At 41.9% G+C, this 16,830-nt stretch overlaps 1 protein-coding gene across 1 annotated transcript in view; it reads left to right on the top strand.

Annotated features, from left to right (window-relative positions):
* Nucleotides 1-888: 888 nt before the first annotated feature.
* LOC146783971 (retinol dehydrogenase 12-like) overlaps nucleotides 889-16,830 on the top strand; it is a 94,389-nt gene continuing 78,447 nt past the window's right edge. The window contains exon 1 of the mRNA XM_085633514.1: nucleotides 889-2,401. Coding sequence (XP_085489640.1) covers nucleotides 2,281-2,401 — 121 coding nt within the window. The 5' untranslated portion in view covers nucleotides 889-2,280. The remainder of the gene's footprint in view (nucleotides 2,402-16,830) is intronic.

Below are 16,830 nucleotides of genomic sequence, written 5' to 3'. Positions count from 1 at the left end.
GTGTCTTAATGGCATAGCTGTACGAGGGGAGTGCAGTTACTCTGACCAGGGGTTAAGAGGTCTTGCTTGCAGTTGTCGCTTGGAACAGGTGCTTAGCGGGGTTTGCAAAGTTTGCCAGGGTTTGGCAGAAGTTTGGTTGGCATTGAAAGTTAGGAACCATGGGCAGGGAAAGGATAGGCAGGTAGTTCAAGGTTCAGTTGTAGGATATTTACACTTCAGAATTGCAGGCATAGGATGTAGGTTTAATAGAATTGTGTATTTTTAATTGCAATACATTGTAATGTGTTAATTGCAGAGTGTGGCATGTTGGGGGGATCGTAGGGGTGGGGGTGTGATCAGGTGGTAGGTATCGGATGTATAGCAAGGTTTTAGTTTTGTAAGGCAGTTGCCAGGTATTTGTTTTTTTGGTTTTTTTCAATGAAGAATTATTGACATGTATAAAACTTGACATTACAACCAAATGCGTATTCCTTCTTTCGGGTTACCAGTGCCACACCATGACATTTACTATCTTACGCAGTCTGTTTTAACAGCTGCCAGGTATGTTATTGTAATGTGTACCTGTTTCAATAAAGCAGCCTTTTTCTCACAAAAAAGTGGTTGGAGTCTTTTGGCTGCACCCTCTCTCCTAAACACTTTCTAAAGTATGACTTTTTAATAAGAGCAAAGCTGTTGGTTTTGAGGGCATACAAACCACAGTCTGCCAACTGAGATAGCAATGACCTTCTGTACAAACTCAACACTTCCTCCAGCTTGCTTACAAAAACAAATAGCTTCTCCTCGTCTAGCATGGCCGCCATATTCTCACAAGATCCGCGCTCTAGTCTTCCTTCCTTTTTGTCGCGCCGGATAAAATACCAGACCCCCTCGAGTGTGTCGAATTTACAGTTACTGTGTATCATTGGCTATCTCCTCCAATTTCCGCATTCTGTACTTAGTCATCCAACGGTATATGAACAAATGATTTAGAAACGGGAATTGAAAACGCTGCAAAAGCGTCAAAAAATGTAAAAGCCACGAACGATAAAGCTCGGCGAGAAACTGATTTCGGGGATCTGCTGCTTCTGGCTGGTCTGACAAGGGAGGAGTTTATTTTCCGAAAGCGGCCGAAAAGCAGAGGACCGTCTCTTTCGCGAATTTCTGAAAATTTTACACCTGCCTTTTTTCCGAAAATGTACGAAGAGCAGAGGCTTTGCACAAATTAGATAAAATACCAAATATTACGGTAAAGCAGCGGACTGTTCTCATTGTAACATGTGGCTCGTGCCGCTTTAATAACATTGCGGTTCGGGTTATTGTAAGAGGAGTATACAGAGGCTTCAACGCTGCAGGACGGTCACACGGGTGTGGCGTAGTCGAGTGCAACCCCATGAGAACAGCACAGAGGCAAGCACACACCTGCGGTAAGGGTGTGCTGCCCGGAAGAGATATAACGAACGAGAGGCGCCTGCCTCTCCGTACATGTACAGTAAAGTAACTGCAGGGTCTGCGGTGCCTGTAACACGATAGACCAAGCAAAACACAGCTCTATAAAGGAACGAATAATGAAGTATGTGTGCACCTCTCAGATTTAAAGTAACTGTGCCGAGTGTTCCCCAAGGATACAGTATCGAAGACGACAGCAGTATGCAAGTAAAGGTCTTGTCGGAGCCAAGTGTATCTATTCTGGAGATACAGCGACTGTCGCATGTATTGTTATAGGATGAAGTGTTGCCCATAAAGATACAATATCCAAGGCATAGGCAGCATAGCTGTGTAAGGTTCATGGTCGAAGCGTGTGCAGTTGTCTGGACACAAACTACATTTTGCAGAGATCCTGGCTTGTGCACTTTTTAGAGAGGCGTGTGTAGTGTGTAGCCTTCTGCAGGTCCGGTCACTGATTCCGGTTTAACCCTACAGTGGTGGTGTGAGTGAGGTTTGAGGTTCGAGAGTGGTGCAGGCCTGTGATGCCCTTTGTTAATACACATATTGATGAATATGCAGCTCTTTAGGGATAAAGGACTGCTGTCGGTGCTCCCGAGTGGGAACGAAGCCAGGCAGTGACTGAGTTGTCCGCATCTGTGTATACTATCCTGCTTCCCGGCACTGAGTTTTGGGCCAGCTCGAACATATTTTCATACAATTTAAAAAAGTACTAATTGCACCTCAGCTTCACACATTGCAAGGCAGCCTCCAGGGGCGATTAAACTTTGTGAAAATCTCCGGGCTGGGGGTCGCAACTTTCTTTCCTGGTTGATCCTTCACCCGAGAGTAATTGAAACCGGAGATCCTGGCATAACCATGTATGCCCTGGGTGCGGTGTTGCTGGCCCTGCTCTGTGTTCTGCTGCTCAGGCGACTGAAGGACAGGAGATTGTGCATGGCCACCAAGAGACTGGATGGAAAAACTGTCCTGATCACAGGTGAGAGGCGCAGCTAACTTTAAAACTCTATGAATACTACCAAATAATGGCATTAAACAACAAGAGTCATTTTCAAAGACGTATCTATATATTATGAAAAAAATCCTATTATGAACTTTTTGTTTTTGTGTTTCGTGACATTGCAGACACCTTTACTCGAAGAGCACATCTCCTATTTAAGGAGTGAGAAACTTTCACAGCTCAAACTAATCTTAATTGTAAATTGTATTTATATAGCGCTTACTACCCCTAACGAGGCAGTGAAGCACTTTGCACTGAGTAGCAAGCTACTCCAGAACCGAAGGTTAGAGTTAAATAGTTAGTGGGATAGTAACATGTGCTTCATTATTTCCATGTGGGTTACTTGTGTTAAGTTTCTAAGGTTTGTGAAAGGAAACATTTGAAAAAGATGTTTGGGGGTTTCTTATAGAAAGGTTTGAGATGTATGAGAGAGGAGGGATGTGGTAAAGACTGAAGGGAATGGATTTTGTTTTCTAAAAATAATTCAAAGTAATATGTACATGTATAGAGACATAATTGCACATCTAAATATGTACTGATAAGAAAGCAAGAATACATATACAGACATGATATTTAGTAAGGATTTAGAACCAGGCTTATGCTCCTCTGTTTATACAAACCGATATGTACATAGACGCAGCAATAACGACATGGTCTGATATGCACAAGTATATTGTGGCCAAGTATACAAAGCTGTTTCCCCCCTCTCCCCATATTGAGGTGTCAGCTTATAAATGGAAGTGCAGTTTCATGTACAGGGGGCACATAAATCCAGTGGCGGCTGGCGTTGCCTCACTGCTTTTAAGCAGAAGAAAAAGCATTACATTATAATAACTCAGCGGCATATTATCAAGAAACGGCGTGGGGCGCTCCACTCCGCTCCTTCCCTAAAAGTCTCGGGGGGATTCGTCAAGAGGGGGCTGAGAAAAAGGGGGGGTCCCAAAACGCGTTTTCCCCATGCATTTTTCCATAGGAACTTTAGTCCAAGCTGCAGCCCGAACGGCTGAACAGAATTACTTGAAATTTGGCAGAGAGGTAGTCCTCAGGTCAGGGATGTGCCTTTTGCAGGTCTGGTGTAAATCTGTTCAGTATTTCCTGAGAAAATAGCATTTAAAACAATATATATATCTATAGGCGCGCACCGTGCGCGTACGGTAATCCTTACCGTACGCGCACGCTGACGTGCGCGATTCTGATTGGTTGTTAGATCTTAGTAAACATTCGAATCGGTCAAAACCAGGAAGTGTCGGCCGCCATTTTGTCTCTCGCAGTCTGAGAGGGTGAAAAACAAAGGTGGATAACGTGAAAAGGGGGCAGGCTGGACAGTTCCTGACCCCCTAGCCTTAATCAGGGGGTCCCAGAAGGACCCCCAAGGGCAAAAATGTATTTTAATGTTCTTACGAAAAATCTCGGAGTGCGCGTAGCGTACGCGCACGGTAGAAACGGAAAAATTCCGCGAACTACGTAACGTGGGTGCGTGGTGCGCGAAGCGCACCGCGCGCCCACAGCGCACGCACGGTGCGCGCACGGTACGCGCACGGTACGCGCACGGTGAAAAACCTTAAAATAAATAAATACATAACTTAGCATTTAAAAAAACGTACAAATTCATTGAAAAAACCATAGGTTTCACACACGTTATAGTTAGGAATTAGCATTTAAAAAACCTTGCAAATTCACTTAAAAAACCATAGGTTTCACACATGTTATAGTTAGCTGGGCATTTCACTCGTGAAAAACCATTGAAATTCCCACGTTATAGTTAGTGCAGGCAACTATAACTCACGCGACCGCAATCCTCTGCTGATGACGTCAGATATTACATCACTGATGACATATGTGTCTATGAAAAAAAAAAAATTGTAATATATGTATAGATAAAAATTAATGGAAGAAGACATGGGTAAATAAGTGTCTAAATACAGTATTAGCATCAGCAGAGGATTGCGGTCGCGTGAGTTATAGTTGCCTGCACTAACTATAACGTGGGAATTTCAATGGTTTTTCACGAGTGAAATGCCCAGCTAACTATAACATGTGTGAAACCTATGGTTTTTTAAGTGAATTTGCAAGGTTTTTTAAATGCTAATTCCTAACTATAACGTGTGTGAAACCTATGTTTTTTTCAGTGAATATATATATATATATATATATATATATATATAGAGAGAGTGTGTGTGTATATGTATGTGTATATATATATACATATACACACACATATGTTTTTAAATATATAGGATTTTTTAAACATATCTAAATCTATTACAATACCCTTACGAGTAGTCTCCCTATAATCCAATTTACATACTGTGACATATATGTGTTTTGATAGAAAGAAGGCTAAAGCCATATACGCACACTCATCCACTTATATGCTTTGTAAAGTAAAGTATATTTAGTATGTACTAATATATAAATATATATGTAATGTGAAAGACATACATTTATTGCTATATATAGATTGGTTTAGAATTTTTTAAATTTGTTTATTTACTTATTTTTTCATTTTTAGCTGATAACCATTCCCTGCTAAAACGAACCTAGTCCTTTGTTGACAGAAGGTATAATTCACCATAGAAAAGTGGGAAATCGGATTAATGACCAATCTTCCTGCCAAGTATGTGTAAATTATATATAAATACTGAGAATCAGACCCTTTTAAATCCCTTTTTTTTAATCACCCGCCTGAATCCTCTGTGGGATTAAAGCAGTATTTAGTTTAGTTGTTGGCTGTCCTTTAACATGTGGCTGCTACTATCAGTTTACCTATCTTAGATTATCTAGTATATACCCATGCAAAATCTTTTCTTTTAACAATATCTGCTTCATCTCGTTCTATTATGTTGTCTCCTATGCTGGTATACACAGAATTGTTATCAAGAATCCTCTGAACATATGCTCATGATTGAAATATTACATTCATGTCCTTGCCAAGGCCATGTTTTATGCAGGCAGTGTGTCAGAGGAACCCAGCCAGTCTTAGAGCCTGATAAAGGAAACTTATTGATGGTTCCTTGGCGGTGCAGTGATCCAGGTTGCTTAGCTTAACACTCACTTCTCCATTGTTTCCATCAGAGGTGTGATAAGTGTCATGCGAGGGTAAATATCCTATTTCCTAAATGTTAGTTTGGTCACAGGATGAAAGAAGGCAGGCAACAGCATTATACCCTTTTATTTTATCCCTGGGCATGGTCCACAAACATCCTGCCTGCTCCATCTGTCAGGCCAGGAGATGCTGTAGGAAGGGTATTTTCTTTAAAGTATCTGCCTAGAAAATAGAAAGTCTGAACAGTTTATTTTGTTTATGTTATTGTTATCAAAGTAGTGGGAGAACAATTAGCAGGGTAATCATGAACACCGCCCCCAACACACACACACGCTTTAGTAGCTACAGAGGGGGTGGAATTTTTATGAGCCTCTTATGTCTGTAACTTGGCAGACAAAAGCTCATAATTTTCATAAGGCAGGAAGAAAGAAAGAAAGAAAGATGGGCTGATAGAACAGGGAAAGAATGATGGATGAGTGGGTGAAAGGATCAATGAGTAAAACAACGGATGGGTGAATGGGTGAAATGATGGGTCGGTGAAAGGATGCATGAATGGGTGGATGAAAGAATGGGCGGGTGGGTGTAAAAATGGATGGACGAGTAAGTGAAAGGGTGGGTGGATGGGGAATAGATGAGTGAAGGGATGAGTGGGTGAGAGAATGGATGGATTCAAGGATGGCAGAGTAAATGGAAATCTGAGATGATGGGTGGATGGATGGCAGGCAGAGCAAATGGAAATTTGAGAGGAAGGATGGATGGACAAAATTATCAATAAGATAGATGAAAGTCTTTATTGATGGATCGGTAAGTCAAATGATGGATGGATGATGATTGAATGTATGGATGGACGCATGCTTAGGAAATTGTGTGAATAGATGGGTGGAACATCCAGTGGGTGAATGGAAAGGTGAAAGATGGAATGATGGATGAAAGAATAAAAGGATGACAGAATATGAAGCTGAAATGGTGGATATCAGTGGGTGGATGGAAAGGTGAAAGGATGAATGGATAGATTTTCGAATAGAAGAGGCAAGGGAGCTCTTCTAAGGAGGGTCAGGCTCAGATGTTTGGCTTGGTGCCATTCGAACTTTCATTCAAAGTGGTGTGTCTTTTAGGTTTCTGGCTGCTCCCTTGATGTGTACTGTGAAAGAACTATGCACCCAAATCTTCTATGCCAACCCCTTGGGCCGTTATCTCTAAATAAGCAGGTTTCGCCCTAGATTTAAGGCACAAGCAGAGGGTGTCTAATCTTCTTTTTTGATTTGTGCATTCAAAATCGAAGGTTCTAGAAGTTGTCTCTCTTGATGTATTTCTCTCGTATTGTTAAGTTTCCTTCTTGTGATAGGCAGTATCCCCCAGTTTTGAAACGTGTCTCTGTTCGCAATGAGCATAAAGCCCTTTGCACTCAATAGTGAATTATGAATAGTTATTCAGGAAATGTACATTTCTGCTAACAAGCTCTATATGAAATATAAAAAGACCTAGGCATACAAAGATGTCTTTTTAACCCATCTAGCAGTCTCTGTGACTTCAACTTTATTACTTTCATCAAGGAAACATCAATGAGAAGCATTTATTAGTTACGATTTTTCAGATCCATGGCCCATAAGCTGTATTTTAGAACATATTACTGATGTGAACAATTTTCCATGAGAATTAATTGCCCATGTACTTTTAAACAAACATTGACAAAGCCAATAGTTATGCGTTTTCCACCTGCCTTTTGGCTTTGTCAATGCATGTTTTGTCACGTTTTTGTTAAACTTAATTGTTGAGAAAGCGGCTGGGCACTTATCAATCTAAAAAAGAACATTGTCAGAAAGCAAAAACATTTTTGGTCTTAAAAAAACACACAGTGCAATAGTAGCTCCTGGCACTAAAGAAAACCTCTTTGTGCGTGGATACACTCCAGTGAAAAGAGAGTATGCCAATAGCTGAACTGTGAGACCTATCACAGCGTGCTGTATGTTATAGTGGGTGGGAACAATTTGAATGACACAATAATAAACCAGTGAATAAAGAGGGCTGGCTGATGGATAGATTATACATATGATTTTAATAAAATCTAAAAGTTGTGGCCAATGCCAGATCTAAAAATTGAAAGTGATTACACCCACTATGATTCAGCTGCAGGGTGACGGTGGGAAAGCTTTTAACATCCCTATAGTTTCGACAAAAACTTTATTATGGGTGTATATATGTAAGGGAGTTTGAGTAGGACACACACAACTAGAGAGCACAGAGGTCTGAATAACGATTTCTTCACCAGAACACTCCCGCAATTCATTGTATGGTCCCTGAGGTCTACACGCTGGGAAATGTATTGGAATGTAATGGTTTTAATGCTTTAAATCTTTGCAGCTTATTTATTTGTATAACAAAGTTTTATTATTCAAGTCTGGCCATGGTTCGGCCATCACCTGAAACAGAATCTGTGCAGGGCTTACTTACCAACTGCGCTTTGAGGCCAAAAATATCAGTCAGTTATACATTTTAGTAATCCTGCATTCACCTGATGATGTATAGAAGAGCATCAAACAGTAGGAGGCATGTGCAGAAACTCCTATTCATGATCAAGTATTTTGAAGAGCAATATACATTATGACTAGGTTTATAATCCCAGCTGACCGTATATTTCAGCCTTTCCTGTTATATGTCACCTGCATTCATTTGCCCAAAATACTTTTATAACTGGGATGTTTTTGAAAGGGAAATGAGCATAAATAGAAGACAGTCTTCAGCCCATTGAACACACATCTTTTTCTGCATGACCTTCTCTGCAGATATTATGGGATAAGACATTCAGACATTGAAAGTGACATGCAAAGCTAGGATCCCGCCAAAATAACCAATAACATTTGTAAGATTTGATGTGTTGATTAACTCCATAGTGACTCCATTTGTCTGATATGAGCTAATACATTTCTTGATGCAGTTGTATCTTTATTCTCACTCTGTTTTCGTGCACAAGTTAATTGTTACTACCTGGGGCATGCTGTTAAACAGACAAGGGTGCAAATACAGTCTGGACACATTTGGAACTAAACCTCTCTCTAATAAAAGGACGAAGAAGAATCACATCGGAAGTCATACTTGATTGATTGACTGACAAAAGAATTATAAATATATGGAAATAGGATCTATTTTCATTACAGGCTGTTAGACCAATGCTGTTCTGCGCGACCAGGCTTTTTTGTTACTTTTTACTAATGGAAACAAAATGAATGCTTATTCGTGTTTGCAATGTATTGAGATTTTTAGGATTGAAAAGAACAATGAAAATAAACGTAAGCCCTCCAAATTGCTTTGGATAGCATACTGCAAGCCAGCAAAGCATCCCAACTTCATCTGTTAAAAAATACTCTAAACAAAAGGTGATTAAAAATATAGATATAACAATCCACCCCTTCTGGGTGAATAACAAATAATTGATGCCCTCGCCGCACACCCTTGTCTTCTTGAAACTGCGTGATCAATGACCAATGAACTTTCCTGACCTCGTGACTGAGACAACAATGCTTCCCGCCCCAGCAGCTGGTTACCCTGAGGATTAGCTCTCATCAGAGGTAAGTGATGTCTTGAGAGGAGTTACAGCAATTCCACATTTGGCCTGCTGGCTCAGCTGGGTGTTTAATGCCAACAATTGGCTCATCGATAGGATAGCTATTTAAATACCATCCTTGTTTTGGTCTAGAATCTACCAAGGCTTCAGGAGAACAAAGATGCAAAGAAATCTGGAATTGATAATTCATAAGAATTCAAAACCATAGGAAAAACAATCCAGTCTTCTGGGAAAGACAGATCAACATAGCTGCACTGGTACAGTACAAATGAGTTCTCCTCTTCGTGTTTCATTTCAGCCAGTTAGGGTTGACGGTTAGGAGCCCCCAGCTTGTGTATGTAGGAAGGTACATCAAAGGGCCCAGCTAAAATCTAAAGTTAATTCACACGAAACTCCATATAGAAATAGCGCTGGGTCTTCTCTATAAAATGTTATCTTTATGACACACCTCCGAAAACTACGGTAGGGTTTGCACGAAGCTCAATCTTCTTTAAAGAGCAAGGGCATTCGGTGGAACCGAAATGTTTGCTGGTGATGTTCGATTTGTTGCTCTAACATATTTTTGGTAAAACGCCACGCAATTCAGGCAGAAAAATGGGACTACATTGCGGTGATTCTTTTGGAGCATTGAGTAGTGAGTGGTTGGTTGTACTTGAGCTGAGATCTCCACTAATGGATGATTCTGATGTCCAGTTCTAAAGAGGACGGCTGCGTACTTTACAGTTCACATCCCAAACTATTAAGAAACCTAAAAACCCTAGGTTTATTTATGGTCAAGTACCTGAAAATCTTGAGGTCTTTCCTTAAATCTTTTTACTGACTTCACGGGCCTCATTAATTTTCCATGAGGAATACACTCCATTAGGTTCTACAAGTAACATCAATCATATTATACTGGATGTTCATATCTGACATAAAATGATGGACATGGATGTACATCTGGGACCTGAGAGCGACCGTCATGAGCCTTTAATATTATCCGTAAAAAACAACGTATTCATTCTTTTTGTAGATGTAGTGAATCAAGGAGAGATTTTATTGTCTTGTTTAATAACAGGAAAATGGGAAATGTGCGGACATGTTATCTTCACAGCATAACATCTACCAAATTTCCAGTTGTAAACTTATATGTTTCTGAAAATCTTAATTTTAATTTAATGGAAGGTCATACAAGGTTATTTGAGAGCCCGAAACAACTTTTAACAAAAGCAGTTAGGCCACGTTGACCGATCCTCAAAATTCATGGATGTTTCAATTCCCATTCTGAAGCCACGAAGAAATCCCTGATTATTGCAACAACTGAGGCAAATAAAGCGAGAATAACTAAAACTAGGGGGGAATATAAAAGTATTCAAAGATGGACCAAAACGATCTATTGAATATTGTCCATCGAAAAGATTCGAAGGGCTTCTGGCACATCATAGCCCACGGAGAACAGAATACGTTTTTAGGCCCGAAATATATATCCAACCACTTGACTGGGTTTCACCTTTCACTGATTTACATGGGGCAGCCCCTAAAGATCACCTCAGTTTTACAAATTTTATTCCATGTGTACGGACTCTCGAAGCACCAGATCCAAGGAGCATTGCCCGATCCATGTTTTTCCCTAGGTGACACTTTAAATACCATAACAGCCCAAAAAGCAGAGAAGGCCCCCGGCCTGGACAAAATCCCTTCTGACTTGTTCTGATCTGAACCTCATATTTAGGGTCCTTATATAAATAAATGATCAAATGCCATAGCAGCAGGAACCCCGGTCTTTGTTACTTGGAGTGGTGCAGAGGTCATCTCAATCCACAAGAAGGACTCATGCAGCCACCCAGCAATCTATCACCCTAAAGGCTTAATTGAAAATCTAGAGCAAATCTTTTGGAAGCAGATGTTGGACAAGATGACCCTGTGAATAAATGAAAACTAGATACTGTCCAATTTTCAGGCTGATTTCTGTTTGAAGTTTAGCACAGTGGACCAGCTTTCATTTAGTAAAGTGCAAACTGTTGTCTTAAATTCCGGTCACCTTTATTTAGTATTTCTTGATCTATGGCCCCCCCTGTAATCTAATACCAAGAACAAAATAATGGGAAATATTACAAAAGCAGGGATTTACATCGAGTGTACTTTCTCTAATAATCAGTGTCATACTGAAAACTATGCCCAAGTTTGTTGGGGAGCACATGGTGAATTAACAGAGACTCAAAATCAATAAAGGGGTCTGTGAAGGGAGTGTTTTACCCCAACAGTTTTTTTTCCACTTAATATAAGTGTTTGTATCAATTTTATATTAGAGTCCAATAGTGATTCACCATGTATTGTGGATCAAAATGTTCCGGTGCTACTGTTTGCCAATGATACACTTTGTTTTGCGCAAATCATGGGCTCGAAATTAATACCAGTAAGTCTAAATTGATGCTTTTTAACCCTGATAAATCTTTGAAAGGCTTAATTATAACACATTATTGTGCATTGGAGAGGATAGATGAATTCATTTGTTTGGGCATTAGACTCTCATACTTGTTCTTCACAAAGTACCAAAAGCCAAAGTCTTTTAAACCATAAAGCAGCTGCCTTCATTAAATTTGCAAGATGTTTGCCTAATTACACTATACTACAGCTTTAGAAATCTGCAGGGCAAAAGCTGTCAGTACAGCCATATGTGGGTCCGATTTATGATGACACTGCAAAGTTGAGATGCTAGCAAAGAATAAAAATTAATTATTAAGCTCTTTCCGAAAGTCCCTCAGGGTGCACCATCTATCCCTTTACGACTTGGTTTTGCACCGTCTATCCCTATACGACTTGGTTTTGTAGCAAAATCTATTTCCCATCTCATAAATCCAAAGCCCATTATATATATTTGAAATATATGTGGACTGTAGAGGAGCTAAACCCTTATAGAGATGCATTGCAAGACCTCATACATAGGCCAGCTATCTTGTATTTATCTTGGGTTTCGCATCCTAAATCACGGTTTGAAACCTTGGGCGTGCATCATTATTGGGCGAACCTATATCGAACCTTAGAATTGGTTCAAAAATTGTAAAGAACGGGTATTGGGAAGTCGTTTCTGGTTAAAGGCTAGTGGAAGCCTTTTACATAGTTTGCTGATACATAAGACTAGCAGTAAATGTTAGGATTTCTTAGTTTATATAAGCCCAGCTGCAACAAGAGCTCTCTTTATTAAATTCAGGTTAGGCAATCTTCTCTTGGCTGCTTTTTCCTAAAGCGGAGGAATAACCCTCTCAGGTCCCCTATATGCCCAGTGTAAAACAGATTCTAGTATCTTTGTACTCTTTGCAGTTTCTAAATTTTTGTACATTCGGCATGGCATATTAGAGTGAAATTTGTTCAATACGATTGTTAATCTGTTTTTTTTTTCTGTAAAGCCTGAGTGAATATTTACAGTGTTGTGAATTTCTTATAAATATTTGCATTAATGTTTGTATTGTGTTGCTGGGTTGATTAACCTAACACAGAAAGGAAAGGAATTTGAGCCGATAGGTGCATGTTTGCCCCAGTGCTTAATTTGTAAAATATGAAGTGCAGGTGCTCAAATGTTTTTTGGAGGCCACACCTACTTTTCTTCGGCTCCACCCACTTCTTCCACTGGCTCCACCCACTATATTAGCTCCACCCACATCCTGAACTGGCACTGCTAAAAGTCAGATGTAATACCCAATCAATCTTACTATGAGGAGGTCATCACGTTAATATTTCCTCGAACTGCTGCAGCACACATCTCTACCACGTTTGTGACTCACTCAGCTGCAGTAAACTTACTTGGCTTCTTAACACCCCACCCCAATCAGATAATTAATCACGTGCTTGCACCAAACCACAGACTTCTTTTGTAACGTGCCCGCCCTCGATCACATAATTCCTCAGTGAGTACTACATATACCAGCATTCCTTTTCCTAGGCCATGTGAAATATCCTACGCTCCTGTGTACCCCAATTGGCAGGGACATCATCCTGTAAAGTGAGTGTTAGTAATCATCAAGTCTTACACCCACCAAAATACATCTATATAATCTGAGAATGACGTGTTTTTGAGTTTCTTTCCAATTTGATTAGGACCTTCAGGCTCTGCCTTCGGGAAATGAATACTGGGTCTGCTTTATAATCCCTGTGTCTGATTATGATAGAAGATTCACAGCTCCTACCTCACTATCACTTAGTAATAGCCCCTATGTAATTTTCCTTTTGAGGGGGCCTTCACCAGAGAGGCGAGCCTTGCTGATGTAAGGTGGTAGCTTCTGTCTAAGCGTGGTAGGGGTCTATCCTGCTCTCCCCAGGGTTCTTTTGTGTTACAATGTTAAGTTTATAGTTAGACAGGGACTCCTACAGAAGTCCTGGTTCCTTTATGCCTGGTTATCCCTCTTGTCACCAGTGCTAACTGCTTTAGGGGAAGGTGAGGTCTGACGTACACCAGTAAGTAGAGACAGGTATGAGGTAAGCAGAATCCCCAAAATAAAGGCTGCTGTGCTGCATTCAATGATGACAGGAAAAAACGACGATCGTTGATTCCATTAGACACAGAACAGGTTTGGAACAATTTTCTTCTAGATCGCAACACCATAGTTCGAGCGAAATAGATCCTCAGCTGCAAAGACTCCCCTCTCACTGGACCTAGGGGGGAAAAGTAGATGCGAGGCAGCGAGAGGGGCAGGCCGAGGTGCAGTCAAGGAGCGAGTTGCCACAGCCACCACCGCTCTCTGATGCTGTCACTATCGCAAATATATTACTAAAGCATGGTGTGGTAGCCACTATCATTTACAGACACCACATTTTCCATTGAAATTGCAACTACACTTGCACATACATACATTTTTACTTTTACTAAAATTATGTAGCACACAAACGATAATGTGAGAAAATTGGATTTAAGCAAATATTCGTCATTTGCACATCTTCAAGTAAATTGTCTCAATTTGTTTTGATTCTACCAAAATCTTTGTTTCTATCACACTTTAAAATTAGAAAAAAAGGCATTGTTGAAGCCAGTCTCACATCAGCTACACATTTTGAGGTGATCTTTGCATCGGCCCACATGATCTGGGCACAGAGATCGGCTAGGCGAGCCTTAGGCTGCTTATTCTGTGAAAAAACAGGTGGTCGCATTTCCCGGCGATTCTGAGAAATGCAGGTAAACGTGGAGGAGAGCCCGGAGGCCAAAAGGGAGCCACCATGTTGCTCAGCTTTCAAGCCACACCTCCTTTAAAGTCATCTTTAATGCTCGTTCACCTTCAGAACTCCAGCATGGTTAATTAGGTGCACGATCAGGGCTCAAATGGCTTTCGGACATGGGTCTCCTACTACCTCTGGGCCCGATGCATTGCACCGGTTGCACCACTGGTGGCTATTCCCCTGGTGTGAAACTGTACTGTAGGAATTGGGTAGGCATGATAAGTCACTATACGGTTTGCGTGAGCTTGATGAATCATTTCCGGGATTGTGTGAGCATGAGAAGTCACAGCAGGGGTGGAAAGTTGGATTTAATCCCTCGTTAGTAAAATGTCTCAATGTAGACTTCATCACTTCTATTTCTTTATTTACTGCTTTGTATAATCACATGTCGTCACGCTCGCAGCATTTAGTGAATCACTGCAGGGTTGGAGGGAGGCATAAGTAATCACTGGGTTTGTAATAGAATAGGTAATTGCATGGTTTCGGAGCGGAACATATTGCTGCAGTATTCAGAGAAGAATTCACTGCAAGTTCTCTTTGTTAAAGATGCGAGGCAGCGAGAGGGGCAGGCCGAGGTGCAGTCAAGGAGCGAGTTGCCACAGCCACCACCGCTCTCTGATGCTTAGGAGGCAGAGTGAAGCAGGTAGAGCGGTCGTGCCAACTCGCAGGCCGCACCGGCCTTACGTTGGGCAGGGCACCTCTGAGTCTGGCCGCCCGCAGCTCTGAGCTCTAACCACATGTCATACCGAGAGAAGTACTAGTAAGTAAAGTACTAAGTATTTAACCCCGTGACCCGTCCCCGGCAGCCGGCAGGTCCGTACTGTGGCAGGCCCCCGCGGCCTGCGCCCCGCCCCCCTCCCTATTAAAAATTACATTGGGGATTATTCTATTGCCATTTATTTATTTATTTATTTATTTATTTATTGGAAACTTGAACTCACCTAGGACCGGCAGGGACTCGGGGAGCGGGAACACAGAGCAACCAGCCAGAGCCAGACAGTACACACCGTCTGCAATTAGGCCTGGCCGCCTGGGTGCTCGGTGCTGCAACTGCTGCTGCTTAGTAGCTGAGTACGGGTCGGTCGGGCCTCGGGCGGCGGGAGCCGGGTCCGACTTAGTTTAACGCCTTGTGCCCCCGGTGACTTGAGCGAGCTCAGCCTCAGCTGCCTGTTGCGCGCTGCCGCTGCGCGGTCATGTGTTGGTTATGCTGGGGCGTGGCAGCAACATTAAAAAATCTACGCACGTTGCCGCACACAGCCGCCATCGCATAACCAAAATACAGCCCAAAAAAGCCCATATCAGTGTCTTCCTCCGGCCCACCCACAGCAGCAAGTAAGTGGCGAAGGCCTCCGCGGCGCGCGCAGTGCCGATGATGTCGCGCGCATTGCCGCCATCGGCGCCATGATGATGACTCGAGTTAAGTTTATTTATAAATAATTACACACCGTGTGAGCGTGCGAAAACCACGCTGCGGCAGGGGCGGCAGTGCGGCACGAGTGGAGAGTCTGTGTCATCATTTCATATTATACATATCATTACTGTAAGTTGTAACACTACACTAACTAAGTTTTTTACCAAGTTAAATTAAAATGTGACGTGCAGTGCAAGAAGAGTGTAGACCCGGCCCTGTCAAGAAAGTGCCGGTGCTAAGCACCGGAAAGCTCCGGCACAAATTAAGCCCTGGTTTGCCCCATTGGCACTTCTTTTTCTAGGAAGACTTTGATCCAGAGCAAGATAAAAAAAAAAAAATACAGAAGGAGGAGAGAGGAGAAAGAGAGAGACAGAAAAACTGTAACATAGGAAGAAACCAGGGATGAAAAAGAACCTGCAAGAGTGAGATAAAGGGGCAGGTATTGTCTACTGGTGGATTAACCCCTTGCGTGCGGGTTTATTTCTCCCGCTGTGCGGGAGAAATAAACAGCGTTCGCGAACACGACGGCTCCCGGCCGTCGTGCGCACACGCCCACCGTAATGCACGACGGCCGGGAGACGTCGTGCGCACACAAGGGGTTAAAAAGGCATGAGGTTGTATCAAGACTATGCAGACTTGGGATACGATTTCCTGGCCCTCAATAGTGCCGGCCATGGGTTTCTGAGTAAAACTTCCAAAAAAGGCACACCGTCTCCTCAACTCGCAGAGGGAAGGTTAATAGTGTGAACCTCCTGAAAAACTGTCCTTCAAACTCAACTTTTCATGCAAATAAACCTAACAACCAATGCCAATCAAGTCTCTCTCTCTCTCCCTTTATCTTGCTCTGTCGTCCTTTTTCGTTATTTATTTCTCTCTCGCTCTCTCTCTCTGCCTGTCTGAGAAGCTTAATTCCTTCTGACCCATGCACTCACTCTTTCACCTACACAACCTAATCAATTCTAGCCAATCGTGTGGCAAGTAACTTTAAACCATCATTCACCCCAACTCTTCAGAGGCATGTCCAGGCAGTCAATGCTCTCTCCGTCACAAATGCAAATGGCGTCATTATAAAGACTCACTCTTACACAACCTGAACTGCACAGACATTCTGTCTCCACCAGGCATTGCTGACGTGTTATGCAGAATCTACAGCATGCACTGGAATTGCTCTTTGACATTATAGAGCTTTTATCACTGCCCAT

The sequence above is a fragment of the Triturus cristatus genome, chromosome 11 (assembly GCF_964204655.1).
Source record: "Triturus cristatus chromosome 11, aTriCri1.1, whole genome shotgun sequence".
Taxonomy (NCBI): domain Eukaryota; kingdom Metazoa; phylum Chordata; class Amphibia; order Caudata; family Salamandridae; genus Triturus; species Triturus cristatus.
This window is presented reverse-complemented; position numbering and strand designations above follow the sequence as displayed.